The following is a 15,516-nucleotide window of genomic DNA, read 5'->3' on the forward strand; positions in this document are numbered from 1 at the left end:
AATTTATTTGGTATAAGTCTCTCAATTGCTGTTGATATTATTTCTTTGAATTCAAGCCATATCTGGTCTACACTTACATTGTTAATTTGGAAGCAGTGGAGATTGTCTCTCAGGAAGGTGTCAAGGAAATTATTATCTGGTTTTCTGAATAGACGTGTGCTTTGTTTATTTTTGGTGGATTTTGGAGTTGTGGTATTCAGCCTCACTACGGCAACCCTGTGTTCACTAATCTCTGTATCTGTTTTGATGCTCGTTATTAGCTCAGAGATATTTGTTGCTAAGAGGTCAAGTGTGTTTTCACAACAGTTTACTATTCAAGGGGCTCATGAACTAATTGCTCAAAATAATTTTCAGAGAATGTGTTTATCACAATTTTTAATGATTTTTTATGCGTACCTCCAGATTTAAACATGTATTTTTGCCAACATATCCTGGATAAATTGAAGTTACCACTAACTGTAATTGTATGAGACAGGTGCATTTTTCAAATTAGACAAAAGTTTTGTTTGAATCTTTCAGCAATTTTATCATGCTGAAGTCATAGTCACTATCCGTATTGCAGACAGTGGAAAACTGTAGTACACAGACAAACAAATGACTGTCAACACGTGGTGCGAAATTCTACTGTAGACACTGACAAAAATGCAAGAACTGTGTCTAGCAAATTAGATTAACACACAGAGATTCGAAAACTAAACTACCAATCATTATTTTATAGCGGTTGCAAAGAATGACCTCTGCCCATCTTCACTACAAGATAAAACTATTTCTGACTGCAACAAGCACACCACCACCAACTGTATTTAGCTCTATTCTTTCTGAACACCGTGAAGTCCTTCAAAAAATGTCAGCTGAACTTATCTCTGGCTTTAGCCAGCTTCCATCACCTATAATGATTTGAGCATCATGCTTTCTATTAGTGCTTGGAGCTCTGGTACTTCCCCAACACAATAATGACAATTCCCAACTGTTATACCTATGATCTATGTTTTTTTATGTGTTTGTCGTACACCCTTTGAGACTGAAGCCCTTTCTGTGCTTCATCAAGGCTTTCTAACCTAAAAAACATCCCAGTCCACACTACATGCCCCCACTACCTTTGTGGCCACTTCCTGTGCATAATAGATTCCTGACCTATTTAGTGGAATCCAAAACCCCACCAACCTGTGGTACAAGTTGATGAATCTGCAGTCTACATGGTTGCAGAACTGTCTGATCCTCTGATTCAAACTCTCCAGTCAGCTCCATACCAGAGTTCCACAACTGGTCCTTTCGACTATGCTACAAATAGTGAGCCCTGGTATCATCTCACAAGCAAGACTGGAAGCCTTTAGCATTTCTGATAGCCACTTGAAGCCAGAGAGAATCTCTTCCAATCCAAAGTGGCACATATCATTGACACTGACATGGGCCACCACGTGCAATTGGCTGCCCCTGTGCTCTTCATGGCATCCACCCACTATGCACATGGAGCGCACATTGGCTTTCTTCCCCTCCATGGCAGCCATGTCCCTAAGGAATCCCATAATGTTCCTAACATTGGAGCTCCCAGCTACCAATATCCCACCGTTCGTGAGTGCCGGGATCTCACAGGCTGAGAGGTTTATTCTGAAATGGGGCAAGCAACTGTATCTCACTGAGTGACATTATCAGCCACAGGTAGCACCTGGCTGAGAGACATTTGTCAGCCACAAGTAGTACCTGGAACCTGTTTTTCAGACTAACGAGGGATGTTTCACATTTAGTCCCTGGGAAGTCTTTCACAGCCTGCCACATCACAAGGTGACCCCCCCACTTGAACATGGGTTAGCGGTCAACCTCAGTGCGAGCAGTAACTGGGCTGGCCACCCATACAGACTGATAGGTGGACTTGTGGGTTGGGTTGGGTTGTTTTGGGGAAGGAGACCAGACAGCGAGGTCATCGGTGCGGACTTGTGGATTGTGCTGAACGTCGATTGCATCCCCACAGCCAGTACAAAACAGTGATGCCCATCCACTGCAGCCTCAGTCTGTGTAACCGAAGTCAACACATCCTGGAGCTGAGAGCAAAGTGTCTCACACTCAGCTTGCATCTGCATGCTGCAGTCATAGTCACTATCCTTATTGCAGACAGTGGAAAACTATAGTACACAGACAAACAAATGACTGTCGACAGGTGCTGCGAAATTCTACTGTAGACACTGACAAAAACACAAGAACTGTGTCTAGTAAATTAGATTAACACACAGAGATTCGAAAACTAAACTACCAAAGCACCAGATGTGTTTTTGAGCTTAAAACTGCTAGAATTTTTACAAGAGAAATGATGTCAAAATTAACTACAACCAACTAAATACATAAAAAGCCTCTAATTACCAGGTGATGATAGACAAATAAAAATGAAAAGTACCACGGTAGATATTTCATTCAGAGAGGATGGGATTACATTAGAATCCATCAGCACCATTGAATTCAGAGAGATACAGGAAGACAAGACTAACAGCAAATTACACTACAATGCGAGCGGAAAACAGAGTGTGTGCGTGTGTGTCTATTATATATATATTTGCCTTTACAAATGTCTGCTTGTGTCTGTGTATGTGCGGACGGATATATGTGTGTGTGTGTGTGTGTGTGTGTGTGTGTGTGTGTGTGTGCGAGTGTATACCTGTCCTTTTTTCCCTACCCTCTCCCTTAAAACCCACATCCTTTTGTCTATCCCTCTCCTTCCCTCTTTCCTGATGAGGCAACAGTTTGTTGCGAAAGCTTGAATTTTGTGTGTATGTTTGTGTTTGTTTGTGTGTCTGTCGACCTGCCAGCACTTTCATTTGGTAAGTCACATCATCTTTGTTTTTAGATATATTTTTCCTACGTGGAATGTTTCCCTCTATTATAACCATATATATATAGATCCTCCATCGGGCGCCTCCCCAGGTGGCGGATAGGGGAAAGCCTCCCAGATATGGGTGGCACTGAGGAAATCAAATACTCGGGGCGGACCAAAACTATCACATCCTCGAGGATAAGTACCCGGAGTAAAAACCGGGGAAACTAAGAAAACGAACACAAAAGCCCAGACACGTCTGTGTGGTAACCACCGGTACTCTGGCCAGCGTCTGTCACAAATGGTGCGGCTGATACGAGCTCCAGGAACTGAAAATCCCTGGTTCTACCAAACTGGCGCAAGCCAGACGAATTACAAGCTTAATGGCAAGTACACCTAAAAACAACATTACCCCAGGTGGACGATCCACCCGTCGCAAGACGGCAACCAGGCACTCGGATTCTGGGGGACCTGGAGATGTACTAAAGGGCGAGTCGGAGCGCTCTGGCAAACTACCCAAGAAAACACACACATACTTTGGCACCTTCAACATACAGACACTAATACAAACGGGAAAATTACACAATCTAACAACGGAACTCACCAGTCAAAAGATCTCGATCCTAGCGCTACAATAAACAAGATACACGGATTCAGACACAATAGACTACGGAAACTACAGATTCTTCAAGAGTGGAACCAACAGGAAAATCGGCAAAGGAGGAGCACTCCTCGGCATGGCCTTCGCAGTAAACAAAAACATCCTAGACTCAGTAAAAGAAGTCAACGCGATCAACAACAGGCTCATGACCATGCGAATCAAACACGCCAACAAGAACTACACCCTCATCAACATACATGCCCCCACGAACGCAGACAACAAGGACAAACCAGAAGAAGCAGACAAATTCTGTGACAAACTCGAAACCACCCTGGCAAAAATACCCCAAGACAACGCGAAAATTCTACTAGGCGATTTCAACGCACAAATCAGCAGAGAAAAACGCTACAGAGAAACAGTAGGAAATTTCCCTGCACACAAATTCACCAACAAAAACGGCACCAGACTGATCGAACTCTGCCAGCAAAACAACCTCAAAATCATGTCAACCTCCCTGATGAAAAAGCCCAAGAAACAAAAGACGTGGCGATCACCAGTCCACTCACTAGGCGAATTCCAGATAGATCACGTGGCAATCTCCTATGAATACCAGAAAGAAATCCACGACGTCCAAGTGAGAAAAGGATCCAACATAGATTTGGACCACTACTTAACAAAAATCAAAATCAAACTCACTCCAAGAAGACAACACAAAAAGAAATTGACCTCACCGAAATTTGATACAAGAAAGATCAGAGAATCGAACATCACAGAACACTGGGAAAAACAAGAGGCGAAAGATTGGACCAGCTTTAAACAAAAAATTGTGAACACAGCCAAAGAACTGATCCCGCTGACTAGAAAACCCAGGCACCCTTGGTGGAACACTACCTGCGAAATCGCCCTACAAAATCGAAGAACAGCTTTCACAAACTACAACAGCAACAAACCACAAGAAACACAGGACAACTTCTATGAAATTCGAAGACAAACATCGAAAACAATAAGACAAGAGAAACGCAAATACATAAACGATCAGCTAAACTCCATCGAAGAAGACTTCAGAAATTTCAACACACGGGATTTCTACAGGACGTTCGCCAACCAAGTCAAAGGATACTCACCACAGAACCTCTGCTTCAGAAATGAAGACGGACAACTGGCACTTACCAACAAAGAAAACTGTGAAGAGCTCGCGAAGTACTTTTCAAAATTACTAAATTGCCCGGAACCTAACTCAACCTTCGAACCCCGAGAACCGGCCAACGCACCGGAAGACTCACCATCACCAACAAAAGAAGAAATCCTCCACTGCATAAAGAAACTGAAAAACAACAAGGCAGCCGGTGAAGACGGAATAACGGCAGAACTGCTGAAGAACCTAGGACCAAACTCACTAAACGAAATCACACAAATCATACAGAACACCTGGACAACCGAAATCATACCTGATGACTGGAAGACCGCACTCATTCACCCGCTACACAAGAAAGGTGACAGGACAGACACAAACAATTATAGAGGAATTTCCCTGCTACCGGTCATCTACAAAATTCTATCAACCTGCCTTCTCACCAGAACGCAAGGACAACTGGAACCTGCCATCTCGGAATACCAAGCGGGTTTCAGACCCAACAGAGCCTGCCCCGAACAAATCTTCAACCTGAAATCAATCATAAAATCCTACATGACAAGCCCCAAAAAAATCATCTGCACTTTCGTCGACTTCAAAAAGGCCTACGACTCGATCGACAGAAAGTCCCTCATCCAAATCCTCAGAGAAAAAGGCCTAGACCAAAAGACCCGAAGACTAATCGAACAGACACTAACCAATACAAAATCCATAGTCAGATTCATGGGCGAAATCTCGGACCCCTTTGAAATCCACACTGGCCTAAGACAAGGAGATGGACTATCCCCGCTATTGTTCAACATCGTCCTGGACAAAGTAATGAGCGAATGGGAAGCTGAAGTCAGGAGACAAAACACCTGGAGACCAGTCACATTAGGAAGGAAAAGACTGGAAATCCCTTACCTAGCATTCGCAGACGACCTAGCGATACTGACCTATGACCCAACATCAGCAAAAACACAGATCAAAATCCTGAAAGAATGCGCCGAGAAAGTCGGCCTACAAATCTCTTTTGAAAAAACGCAAGCCCTAACAAGAGAAGGCGACGACATCACAACCAAGTACGGCAAAATTAAAGGGGTCACACACTTCAGATACCTAGGCGAAATCATCGAACCGACCGGAACAGAGAAACTGGCTTACGAAGACAGACAACAGAAGACACGGAAATCACTAGGCATGGTACGAAACGTCTACAACAAACAATGCATTTCCAGAAACACCAAGATCAGACACTATAACACAGTGATCAAACCCGCCGTACTGTATGCCAGCGAAACACTAGCACTCAACAGGAAAATCAAAATTGAAGAAATAAAAAAAAAAGAACGCAAAATCATGAGGAAAATTTTAGGAGGAAGACCCACACCAGATGGCTACAGACTACAGAAGAACTCAACAGTAGAAGCATATTCGAACATCGAGAACGATATGAGAAAAAGGCGCCTTAAATTCTACGGACATTTAGATAGACTCCCTGAAACAAGACTCACCAAGAAAATTCTAGAACACATCAAGACACTTAAAGTCTCGACACCCTGGATGGAAGGAGTCCGAAAAGACCTACAAGCAATTGGCACCACAAACACCACAGACAGAAGCACCTTCCGAAAACACATAGACAATTGGGAAGTAAAGCCAGAAGCGCTAAAACAGCGGACCAAACAAGAATGGTCTGAGGAGAGAAAAGAGGCCCTCTCCAAGAGAATGAAGGAGTGCTGGAAGGACAAGAAGAACAAGCCTTCAAAGTCATAAGCTTAACGATTTCCTTTTAGGGAATATTCGCCAACAATAAACAACAATAAATATATATATATGAAAGTTACAGAATATGTTCACATATCCTAGCCAAAGCAGTGTAGAAGTATTTGTATTATTAGACACTCACTCATTTTGAAACTACAGCTTTAGTAACAAACCAGTGATTTGGTCTGGTAATTGTTTGTCCACTATCCGCTGACTCTGAATGAGGAAATGAGGATAGGTTTTTTTTTTTCTTCCCCTCCTCTGTGGAACTGAGGTTATTTACAAAGCTAGCTTTAATGAAAGAGAAGTTCAGGAACTTAAGTGTTAATAATTAGCACATAAAAATTTATAATATGTCTTCACTGTCTGAAAACAGTTGAAGATGTCTTCAGTTGTATGCAGGATACACAAAATGTAGCATAAGATCAAACCTTTACATAACAATTACTGTGTTGCATTCTTAGTCCAAGAAACATTTTTACTAGTCATTGATGTAGTTTTGAAATACAAATCCTTACTTTTACTGCTATTATCTGAGCTAATCACACAAAAATGGCTCTGAGCACTACGGGACTTAACTTCTGAGGTCATAAGTCCCCTAGAACAGAACTACTTAAACCTAACTAACCTAAGGACATCACACACATCCATGCCCGAGGCAGGATTCGAACCTGCGACCGTAGCGGTCGCGTGGTTCCAGACTGTAGCGCCTATAGTTCAATTCTTTTATCTTGGCGGCTCGCGCATGCCCGCCCAGACGCGGGAGATTGCTGCGTTGCCAGTTGCACACGACGCACGCGCCAATAGAAGCAGCGCCATAGTATGGCATAGTTCGCAAGCTTACGTTTAGGGGGGAGCGCGCAGTTCATGAAGTAGAGCCACTACGGCCGCATTAACCCTTTCGCTGCTACAAAGAGGTGCTCCCTACATTCCGCGCTGTGCACGATTTTGACAGTGCACTGCTCGCCTGTGCAGACACATCGTGTTCCGACTGCTTTGACACTCTTATCATTCGATTCCACAAAAACTATTTGGCCCAAAAATTAGATTTTTTACACATCATCTTGACTGATACCTTCCCCCCATAAATGACTTAATTTTGTTTCGATGTTCAACGCAGTCATTATGCATTAAATATAGTAAACCATTGCACAACATTTTGAAGAGTTTGCAGAGGTAAAAGTCCATAGAGTATACTTTCCGTATGGTCTATTTTAGTTGCCACAAAGTTGAGAATGAAATGTGGACAAGATACCTAAATTTCATATAAAATTTACTGTATAACAATATCTCATTTAAGTACCACATAGGTGTCGTATGTAATATTGAGAAATATTCCATCTTTCGCGACTGTAACAAAAGTTTTATTTACACTGAGCACGTTTGGCTTTATTTTAAAGCACTTCAATCAATCAAAAGGAAGTAGACAAAATACATTAAACAAAACTGTCGACTTACAAAAACATTAGGACTTGAATATACCGTCTATCAGTGAAGTGCTCTGAGCTATGTCAAATATAATTTTTGTGTGTGGCACACACAAACATCATTTATTTGCTAAAACACTGATCAGCCAACACAAACGTTGAATATTGTGTTACCACAGCACAAAACTACGAAAGGTGACTTGGCAATGGAGGAGACAAAATACTGTCCACTGAAGATGCTTCAAAAGAGAGAAATGCGTCTGGTCTAAATAAGTCGTTTATTACAGTTGCAGAAGAGGAATATATTTCAGTACCATTGGTAAAATTGCAACTGTGGAACAAAAACAAGAAAGAGAACATGATTACCATTGTGTATGTGCCATACCTGTCATTGATTGAAGTACTTTAAAATAAAGCCAAACGCGTCCGGTGTAAATAAAACTTTTATTACAGTCGCGAAAGACGGAATATTACTCAGTATTACGTACGACACCTTTGTGGTACTTAAATTAAATGGGATATTGTTATACAGTAAATTTTATATGAAATGTAGGTACCTTGTCCACATTTCATTCTCAATATTGTGGCAACTAAAATCGACCATACGGAAAGTATATGCTATGTCCTTCTTCCTCTGCAAACTCTTCAAAATTTCGTGCAATGGTTTACTACATTTAATGCTGCATAATAACTGCGCTGAACATCGAAACAAAATTAAGTAATTTGTGGGGGGAAGGAATCAGTCAAGAAGACATGTAAAAATCAATTTTTGGGCCAAATAGTTTTTGTGGAATCGAATGATAAGTGTGTCAAAGCAGTGGGAACACCATGTGTCTGCACAGGCGAGCAGTGCAGTGATGACAAAATCGCGCACAGCGCGGAATGCGGGGAGCACGTGTCTGCAGCAGCGAAAGGGTTAATGAAGAGACAAAGCACTAGAAATTTCAAAAAATTGCATTCAAACGATTATAATTCGTGAAGTAAGGCACTTCGATATTGTTTTTAAATAATGAAAATATTAAGCACCGCTCAAGGTTTGAACTCAAACCTTTCGCGTAGGAGCCCAACACCTTAACCGTTACGCTAACGGAGCTCATCTGACTACTGAATGCCATGAGGACTCTTAACACATCACGCAAAATATTGACAAACACTGTTGGTATGGCTATGATCTACTCACGCTTCGTCGAAGTGCAATAGGAAATAAACAATTACCGCTGTTCTTTATTGCGAAAAAGCGGTTCGTGAGATTGATACAAACACCTTTCCTTGCTATCGCCTGAATTAGGAGTCTTATTGCTTGTTTGGTTTAATTAATTAATAGAATATGAAGCAATTGGTATAAAGAATGCTTTTTACAAACTTTCTATAAAAGAAAGTCTGCTATCAAGACATTGCTTTTGTTCTATTACTTTATTTATGACTGAACGTTTCTAAAACTGAAGACACTCATCCATGCTCTGCACTGCAGTCGAGATCTGGCAATGTCGTTCTCTGTTCATTGGCTGACTGTGTTTTGTGACGTCAGATGCGCAGAACGAACCTAAACTCGGCCGCCAACATAAATGACGCGCACTTTAGAACTGCTCGGCCACCCCGGCTGGCGCTAATCGCACACCTTACATTTCAAAATTTGTTCAGTTTACACTGATCTTGATGTTTTTCTCTACTTGAGCTTAAGTAGAGATGGCATGTCTTACATCCATAAATACAACTCTTTGATGTCTTAAACCTGACTACTTAATGTAAATTTGAGCGTCAAAGCATTCATGTTGCTCATAGTGTATGTTTTCTTCCCAAACTATGATTGAAAATCAAGAGGTGCTGGAACACATTTTTATAGGACAAATTAATCTCATAACATCAGTGATATTCCATTTATTTTGTATGAGTTTTCCAGAATGACTTTTTGTACTTCCTGGCCCATTAAAACTATGTACCAGTCTGGGGCTCAAACATGGGACCTTTACCTTTTGTGGCAAGTGCTCTACTGACTGAACTACCCAGGAACAGCTCACAACCCACCCTCAAAGCTTTACTTTCACCATACCTAACCTGTACCTCTAAACTTTACAGAAGTCCTCCAGCACACCTTGTGGAATTAGCACTCCTGGAAAAAAGGATATAGCGGAGACATAGCTTAGCCACAACCTGGGGGACTGTTTCAAGAATGAATTTTCACTCTACAGTGGAGTGTACGCTGATCTGAAACTTCCTAGCTGCTGTGTCCTCTCTTCCAGGAGTGCAGATACCACAAGATATGCAGGAGAACTATTGTGAAGTTTGGAAGGTGGGAGATGGGGTAAAAGGTAAGAGATGGGGTACTTGTGACAGTAAAACTGTGAGGCTGGGTCATGAGTCGTGCTTAGATAACTCATTAGGTAAAGCCCTTGCCCACAAGAGGCAAAGGTCTCAGGTTCCAAGTCCTAGCTCGACACACAGTTTTAATCTCCCAAGAATTTGTATGACTTTTTTTTACAGAGGTCATATGTGCACTGGTGTAGTGCAATTTTCATCACATAAGTCAGAAGCTCACCAATTTCTGCAAGTAAAAATTTGGCTGCAGTCAGCATAATTGATTTTTATTGTACATGGCAACCTATACTTCAGTTAATAAGTTGCTTATTTTCTTTCCTACCACTTTGTAATTAATAAAATGAAATTTATTAACATGGCTGTAAATTGACTATAAGTGTTTGAAACATTGACACAGAAAAGACTGATGAAAAAGTGTGTTGAGAAATATTAATGCTGCAGCTTCCATTACAGCTCAGAGATTATAACAATACTATACACTGTAACAATCTCTTTGCTATAAAATTTTAGTGCATAATCTGTGAAAATAAATGGTGATAATTGTATTTTTTTCCTTGTAGAAGAGAATTTTGAGATTGTGGATCCACTGGAACTGGAACTGGAATTCCGAACGTCAGAAATTACTGGGGTCCTCCTCAGTGCTGCTACACCAAACAACTCACCAGCATTCTCCCTGGAGCTAAATAGTGGGAAGGTAATCAGTTACTGTTATCTTTTATTGTCTCAAACTGATATAAAATTTTGGCATGATAGTTAACACCAAAAAATTATTTACAAGTTTTTTCTTGACAGAGAAAAAACAATGCATTATTCCCACCCCCACCCCCCATATTTTTACTGATGCACAGATTTCTACTACTTACACCTGTCATCATTAACATGTTCTTTGAACCGAAAGTGCAACAATCTCTGCTGCCTCAGAATTTCTGAAATTTGTTATTAAACCATGGTGAATGTTTTTCATCCTTAATCCACTTTTTCAGCACATACTTCTCCTGAGCTTGATTTACAGTCCATTTAATCTTTGTCCATAATTTCTCTATGTCCATCATACTGGAGCTAAATGATGTCCACTCATTTTCTTAGTGGGATGCTAACAACAACTTGTCTGCTGTTTCTAGTAAAAATTCTCTTCGAGCAATCCCTCTTTGTTGCTACAAGGTCTAAAATACTTCCATTGCAAGTGTGCTGTTAAACTAATTGCTCAAGACAGGTTTTGGAAAATGTGTTCAAAACTACTTCACGACTTTATGCCCGTACTACCGGCAATGAGTCAACCAGTATTATGTGATCTTGAGTTATTCCGCACTGTGGAGTGTAGACTGTCTTTGAATGATTCTAAAACTGTCATGGCAGAATCAGGTGGCTGGTACTAACATCTAGTAATTAATTTGAGATTGCCTAGACCTTTCACATGTGTCCAGGTAACGTCACAGTCAGACTTAGTTTTTACTTTAATAGACTCTTTATTTTTGTCAATATGTCTTTTTGATGTATGGTCCACGCCTTGTAAAATATTTCAGAGCTTTCTACTTCAGGTTTCAGCCATCTCTCGGTTCCAAGAGTAATTTGGGCATGACAACTTTCCTGGTGGGCAGTAAATTCAGGAACCTTGTTACAAATATTTTGACAGTTCACTATTACAATTTTGACATTCAAAGTGTCTTTACTTCCTATGCAGTTTTAGTTTGCTCTCTGCATACTGACTGGTGATGCTTGATCAGAGGACTTCAAACTACCACCTAGCCTAAAAAACTCCCATGGGCACTTCACAACTGCTCTGCTACATGAGTTGCTGCTTCTTTTGTGTAGAGCACCCCTAGCCTATCAAGGACTGTCTTACAATTATCCACCATACAACACAGGTCCAGAAGTATGGAGCCAAGACCATCAATGATTGGTAGAGCCTTTGTTTGAGACCCTCCACTTGGCTCCAAACCAAAGAACCCCAATCAGTTGTGGGAATGATTCTGCAAATTGTGAACTGTGCTTGCACCTGGAGCTGAGGCTGGCCTCACACCCAAGCAACATTGTCACTGGTGCTGACATGAGCTACATCTTGCCAATGACTGAACCGTGTATGCTTGCTAGCTGCAGACAGGGCCTCCTCCATATCTAAGATGAGACAACGTGGCAGACATGTGGAGTGCACACTGGATTTCTTTGCAGCCCTTGGCACTATTTCCCATAGGGGCTCCATAATGCACTTAACTTTGGAACGGTGTCCTGTGTACAGAAATTAGCGCTTTCCATGCGCTCTTCATTTTCATCATTGCTGTCATTGACCTATCTCATCACATAGATCAGACAGCTATATGTGTATGCTAATGACACAATTCTACTTACCTCACATCAGGACAGTTCTGCTCCAGGTAATATTACACAGAAATCACCTGAATCTGCACTACACCGTTCCTCATCAAATAAGCTAATCCGCAATCCATGGGAAAAACAGCATCTTCTAAGAACATGTCAGCCTTATCTGCAAAGAGATTTCATGAGTCTCGATACTTTCGAACTCTTCCAGTCACGTGTCTCATATGGCCTTCTCATCTGGGGTCTTATTTCTCACATTACCAACATGTAAAAGAGAATACAAAAATAGTGTATGATTTATAAAACTAGTTCTAGGGAGCACTGTCACATTGTCCTTAGTAGGTTGGCTACTAACTTGTAAATCTGTTCACTTATATGTGTGTACTTTTTGTCAGTAACTGTGATGAAGCTTCTTGTCACAGTAGTAGTAGTTGTAGTAGTAGCTTTATTCATTTGTAGATCTCTTTTTACAAGGATGTAGGACATGTCAAAGTATTTACAAATTTAGATCAATTTAAAATAAGCTAATTCGTATACGCATATATTTACAGACTTCTCATTAGAGACAAACATTAGATTTACTCCTGGTATACAATACTTTTTTTCAAATAACTTATTAAATAATGTAATGCCACATTGTGTGCATTTGTTCCCGGAAAAAGAATGCCATAGCTAAGAATTGAGTGTAAATATGAATAATATGTAACTATAAGACACTGCATGTTACGCACTGATGATAGGATTCTAAGTGCATAACATGCTGATGACATTCTGTTTGCAAGTACCTTTGTGTGTTCACACCACTTCAACTGGGAACCAATATTCATTCCTAGAAATTTTGCATCTGTTACACAATCTATAGATGTGCCATCTACATTTAATTTTTGCTGTAACTTCTCTGCAATACTTGAAAAATGCTCGTTTACATAGTTTGCTAAGTGCTGTGGATAATTGATTACTTTATCCCCCTCCCTTAGCAGTACGTTATTCTGCGTTTGTTTTCCTCTCCCTGTTTCCTTTTTTATAACATCCCAGACTGCTTTGCTTTTATTCTCTGTATTATATATGATTTTGTTATTAAATGACCTTTTTGCAGCAATCAGCACCTTCCTATAGATCTTTTTGTATCTGTGATATAAATTTAAGAATTCTGGATCATTGCAAATCTTTTTCTTGGAACTGAGGTGGTTAAGTGATTAAGAGAACTTCTTAATACCTGCTGTTATCCATCTGTTTTGTGAGATGTTGATACAGACATGCATACTTTTGGAAATGCCTTTTCAAAGTTCAACAATGTGCAGAATTTAGAGAATTTCATATTCACATTGGTTTCCGTATACACTTCATCCCAGCTTTGTTTTTCTAGTTCTTTGGAAAAATCTTTTATTTTGATTTCTGATAGATGTCGTTTGTAGTCTTGTAGTTCAGGGAATGATTCGATGCCTGACTTTACTGATGTTATTTGGCAGAGATGGTCTGATAGTCCAAGATCTTTTACAGCTACATCACATTTTTCCCTGTCCATATTTGTGGCCACATGGTCAATTACTGATGAAGTTATTGCAGTAACTCTTGTTGCACTATTGACCAATAGGGACATGCCAAAACTTTGAAGGATGTTTATGATGGTGCTGCTGGATTCATTTGTGATGTTAGTCTTGATGTTAATGTCTGCACACAGAATTATGTTGACCTTTGTACTTGAGACTTTATCTGGAACTTCTGTTAACTTATTGAAAAAAGTGTCCACACTTCCACTGGGAGTTCTATACACACAAAAAATGATTAATTTCTTGGTGATATCAAGCCCTGTTAATTCAATAGCTGATATTTCAAAGTGTTTGTCTTCACTTATGGTACTGAGGTCATATCTTGATTTGAACTGCGTTGCTTTTCTGATATAGATTCATGATCCTCCACCCCTTGCAGTAGTTCTGCAGTAAGAGTTTGCCTTTTCATGCAATGATAATACTACATGTTGGATTTCTGTGTCGCTACACCAGTGCTCAGTAATACAAACTACTGTGCAGTTCAAAGATTGGAGCTCAACTTCTAATTGTTGTATTTTATTTTTTATTGATTGCATGTTTTGATGGAGGATTGTTAGGTCTGTGAAATGCCCCATGTTACTCTTTCCAATAGTTTGTTTTTCTTTATGACATCTGATATATGTAATATTTGAGGTGTTTAATCTGTCTTGTGAGTGATTTTTTCAGTATTTTTTAAAGTGCTGGAGTAATCTTTAGGCAGGGGAACCTGTTATCTGAATTTATCCTAAAACAGACCTACTTTTCCTACCTATGACAACAGGTATTTGACCATGTGTGGCCCGAGATCCATCCCGTATACTTTCATGAATCATGACTGCAATACCAGGAAGAAGGCAAAATTTTGTTGCTGGCAATAAAAATCAGTCTCAACTGAACTGTGATACAGAGTCACATTAAACATAAAAATAATTTTCATGTAGGCTATGCATTCATATCTTAAGTTCAGAGTGGAGTTATGTACTCTAGTTCAAAAGTGTTCAACAAGCTCCCATCCAACAAAAAGCATTGGGAATCATGGACAATTCCAAAGAAAATTAAATACATGCCTCGTTATGCACATCTATAAACCATCTGATTATCTAAATTCGATGATAGAAAATTCCTCTTACTAGCTACATGACAAGAGGGTGTGTTCATTGTACAACTGAATGGTTAAGGGTTGTTTATTATAAACAGACCTATGTTGTTATAAATGTAGGAAACTCTGTTCTTCAAAAAGTACCAACGTACTCATAATAAAAATATATTAATCTACCATGTGGAAATGAACAGCAGATATTTAATATTACTGAGGAAGCACTAGCCTTTTTTATTCTTATTTATTTATTTCAAGTTAGTGGTTTTCTTTCTAATTTACGATGTTAAATTTAGCTGGCTCAAGCTAGAATAGCACTAAGTAGTATAGTGATATATTATTAATATGTGTACAAATTAAGTTTTTATGAGTTGCTTGTTTTCTGTTAATATACACTGTAAATCCTTCCACATTCCAGGAGATTCTCCTTTTTGATGAGATATGCAGGAACCCAGAAGACTGTCCTTCATTGTGGGATCTTTTGAAGATGATTAACTAATGAGTGTCTTTTCTGGAAACATCCCTGTTGTATCATCCCTCTCCCCTCCCC

The 15,516-nt window shown here is 40.0% G+C and overlaps 1 protein-coding gene across 1 annotated transcript in view; it reads left to right on the forward strand.

Annotated features, from left to right (window-relative positions):
* Nucleotides 1-15,516, forward strand: part of LOC124615304 (laminin subunit alpha-1-like) — a 48,862-nt gene that overhangs the window by 21,114 nt on the left and 12,232 nt on the right. The window contains exon 3 of the mRNA XM_047143092.1: nucleotides 10,586-10,719. Coding sequence (XP_046999048.1) covers nucleotides 10,586-10,719 — 134 coding nt within the window. The remainder of the gene's footprint in view (nucleotides 1-10,585; nucleotides 10,720-15,516) is intronic.

Source organism: Schistocerca americana, chromosome 5 (genome assembly GCF_021461395.2).
Source record: "Schistocerca americana isolate TAMUIC-IGC-003095 chromosome 5, iqSchAmer2.1, whole genome shotgun sequence".
NCBI lineage: Eukaryota > Metazoa > Arthropoda > Insecta > Orthoptera > Acrididae > Schistocerca > Schistocerca americana.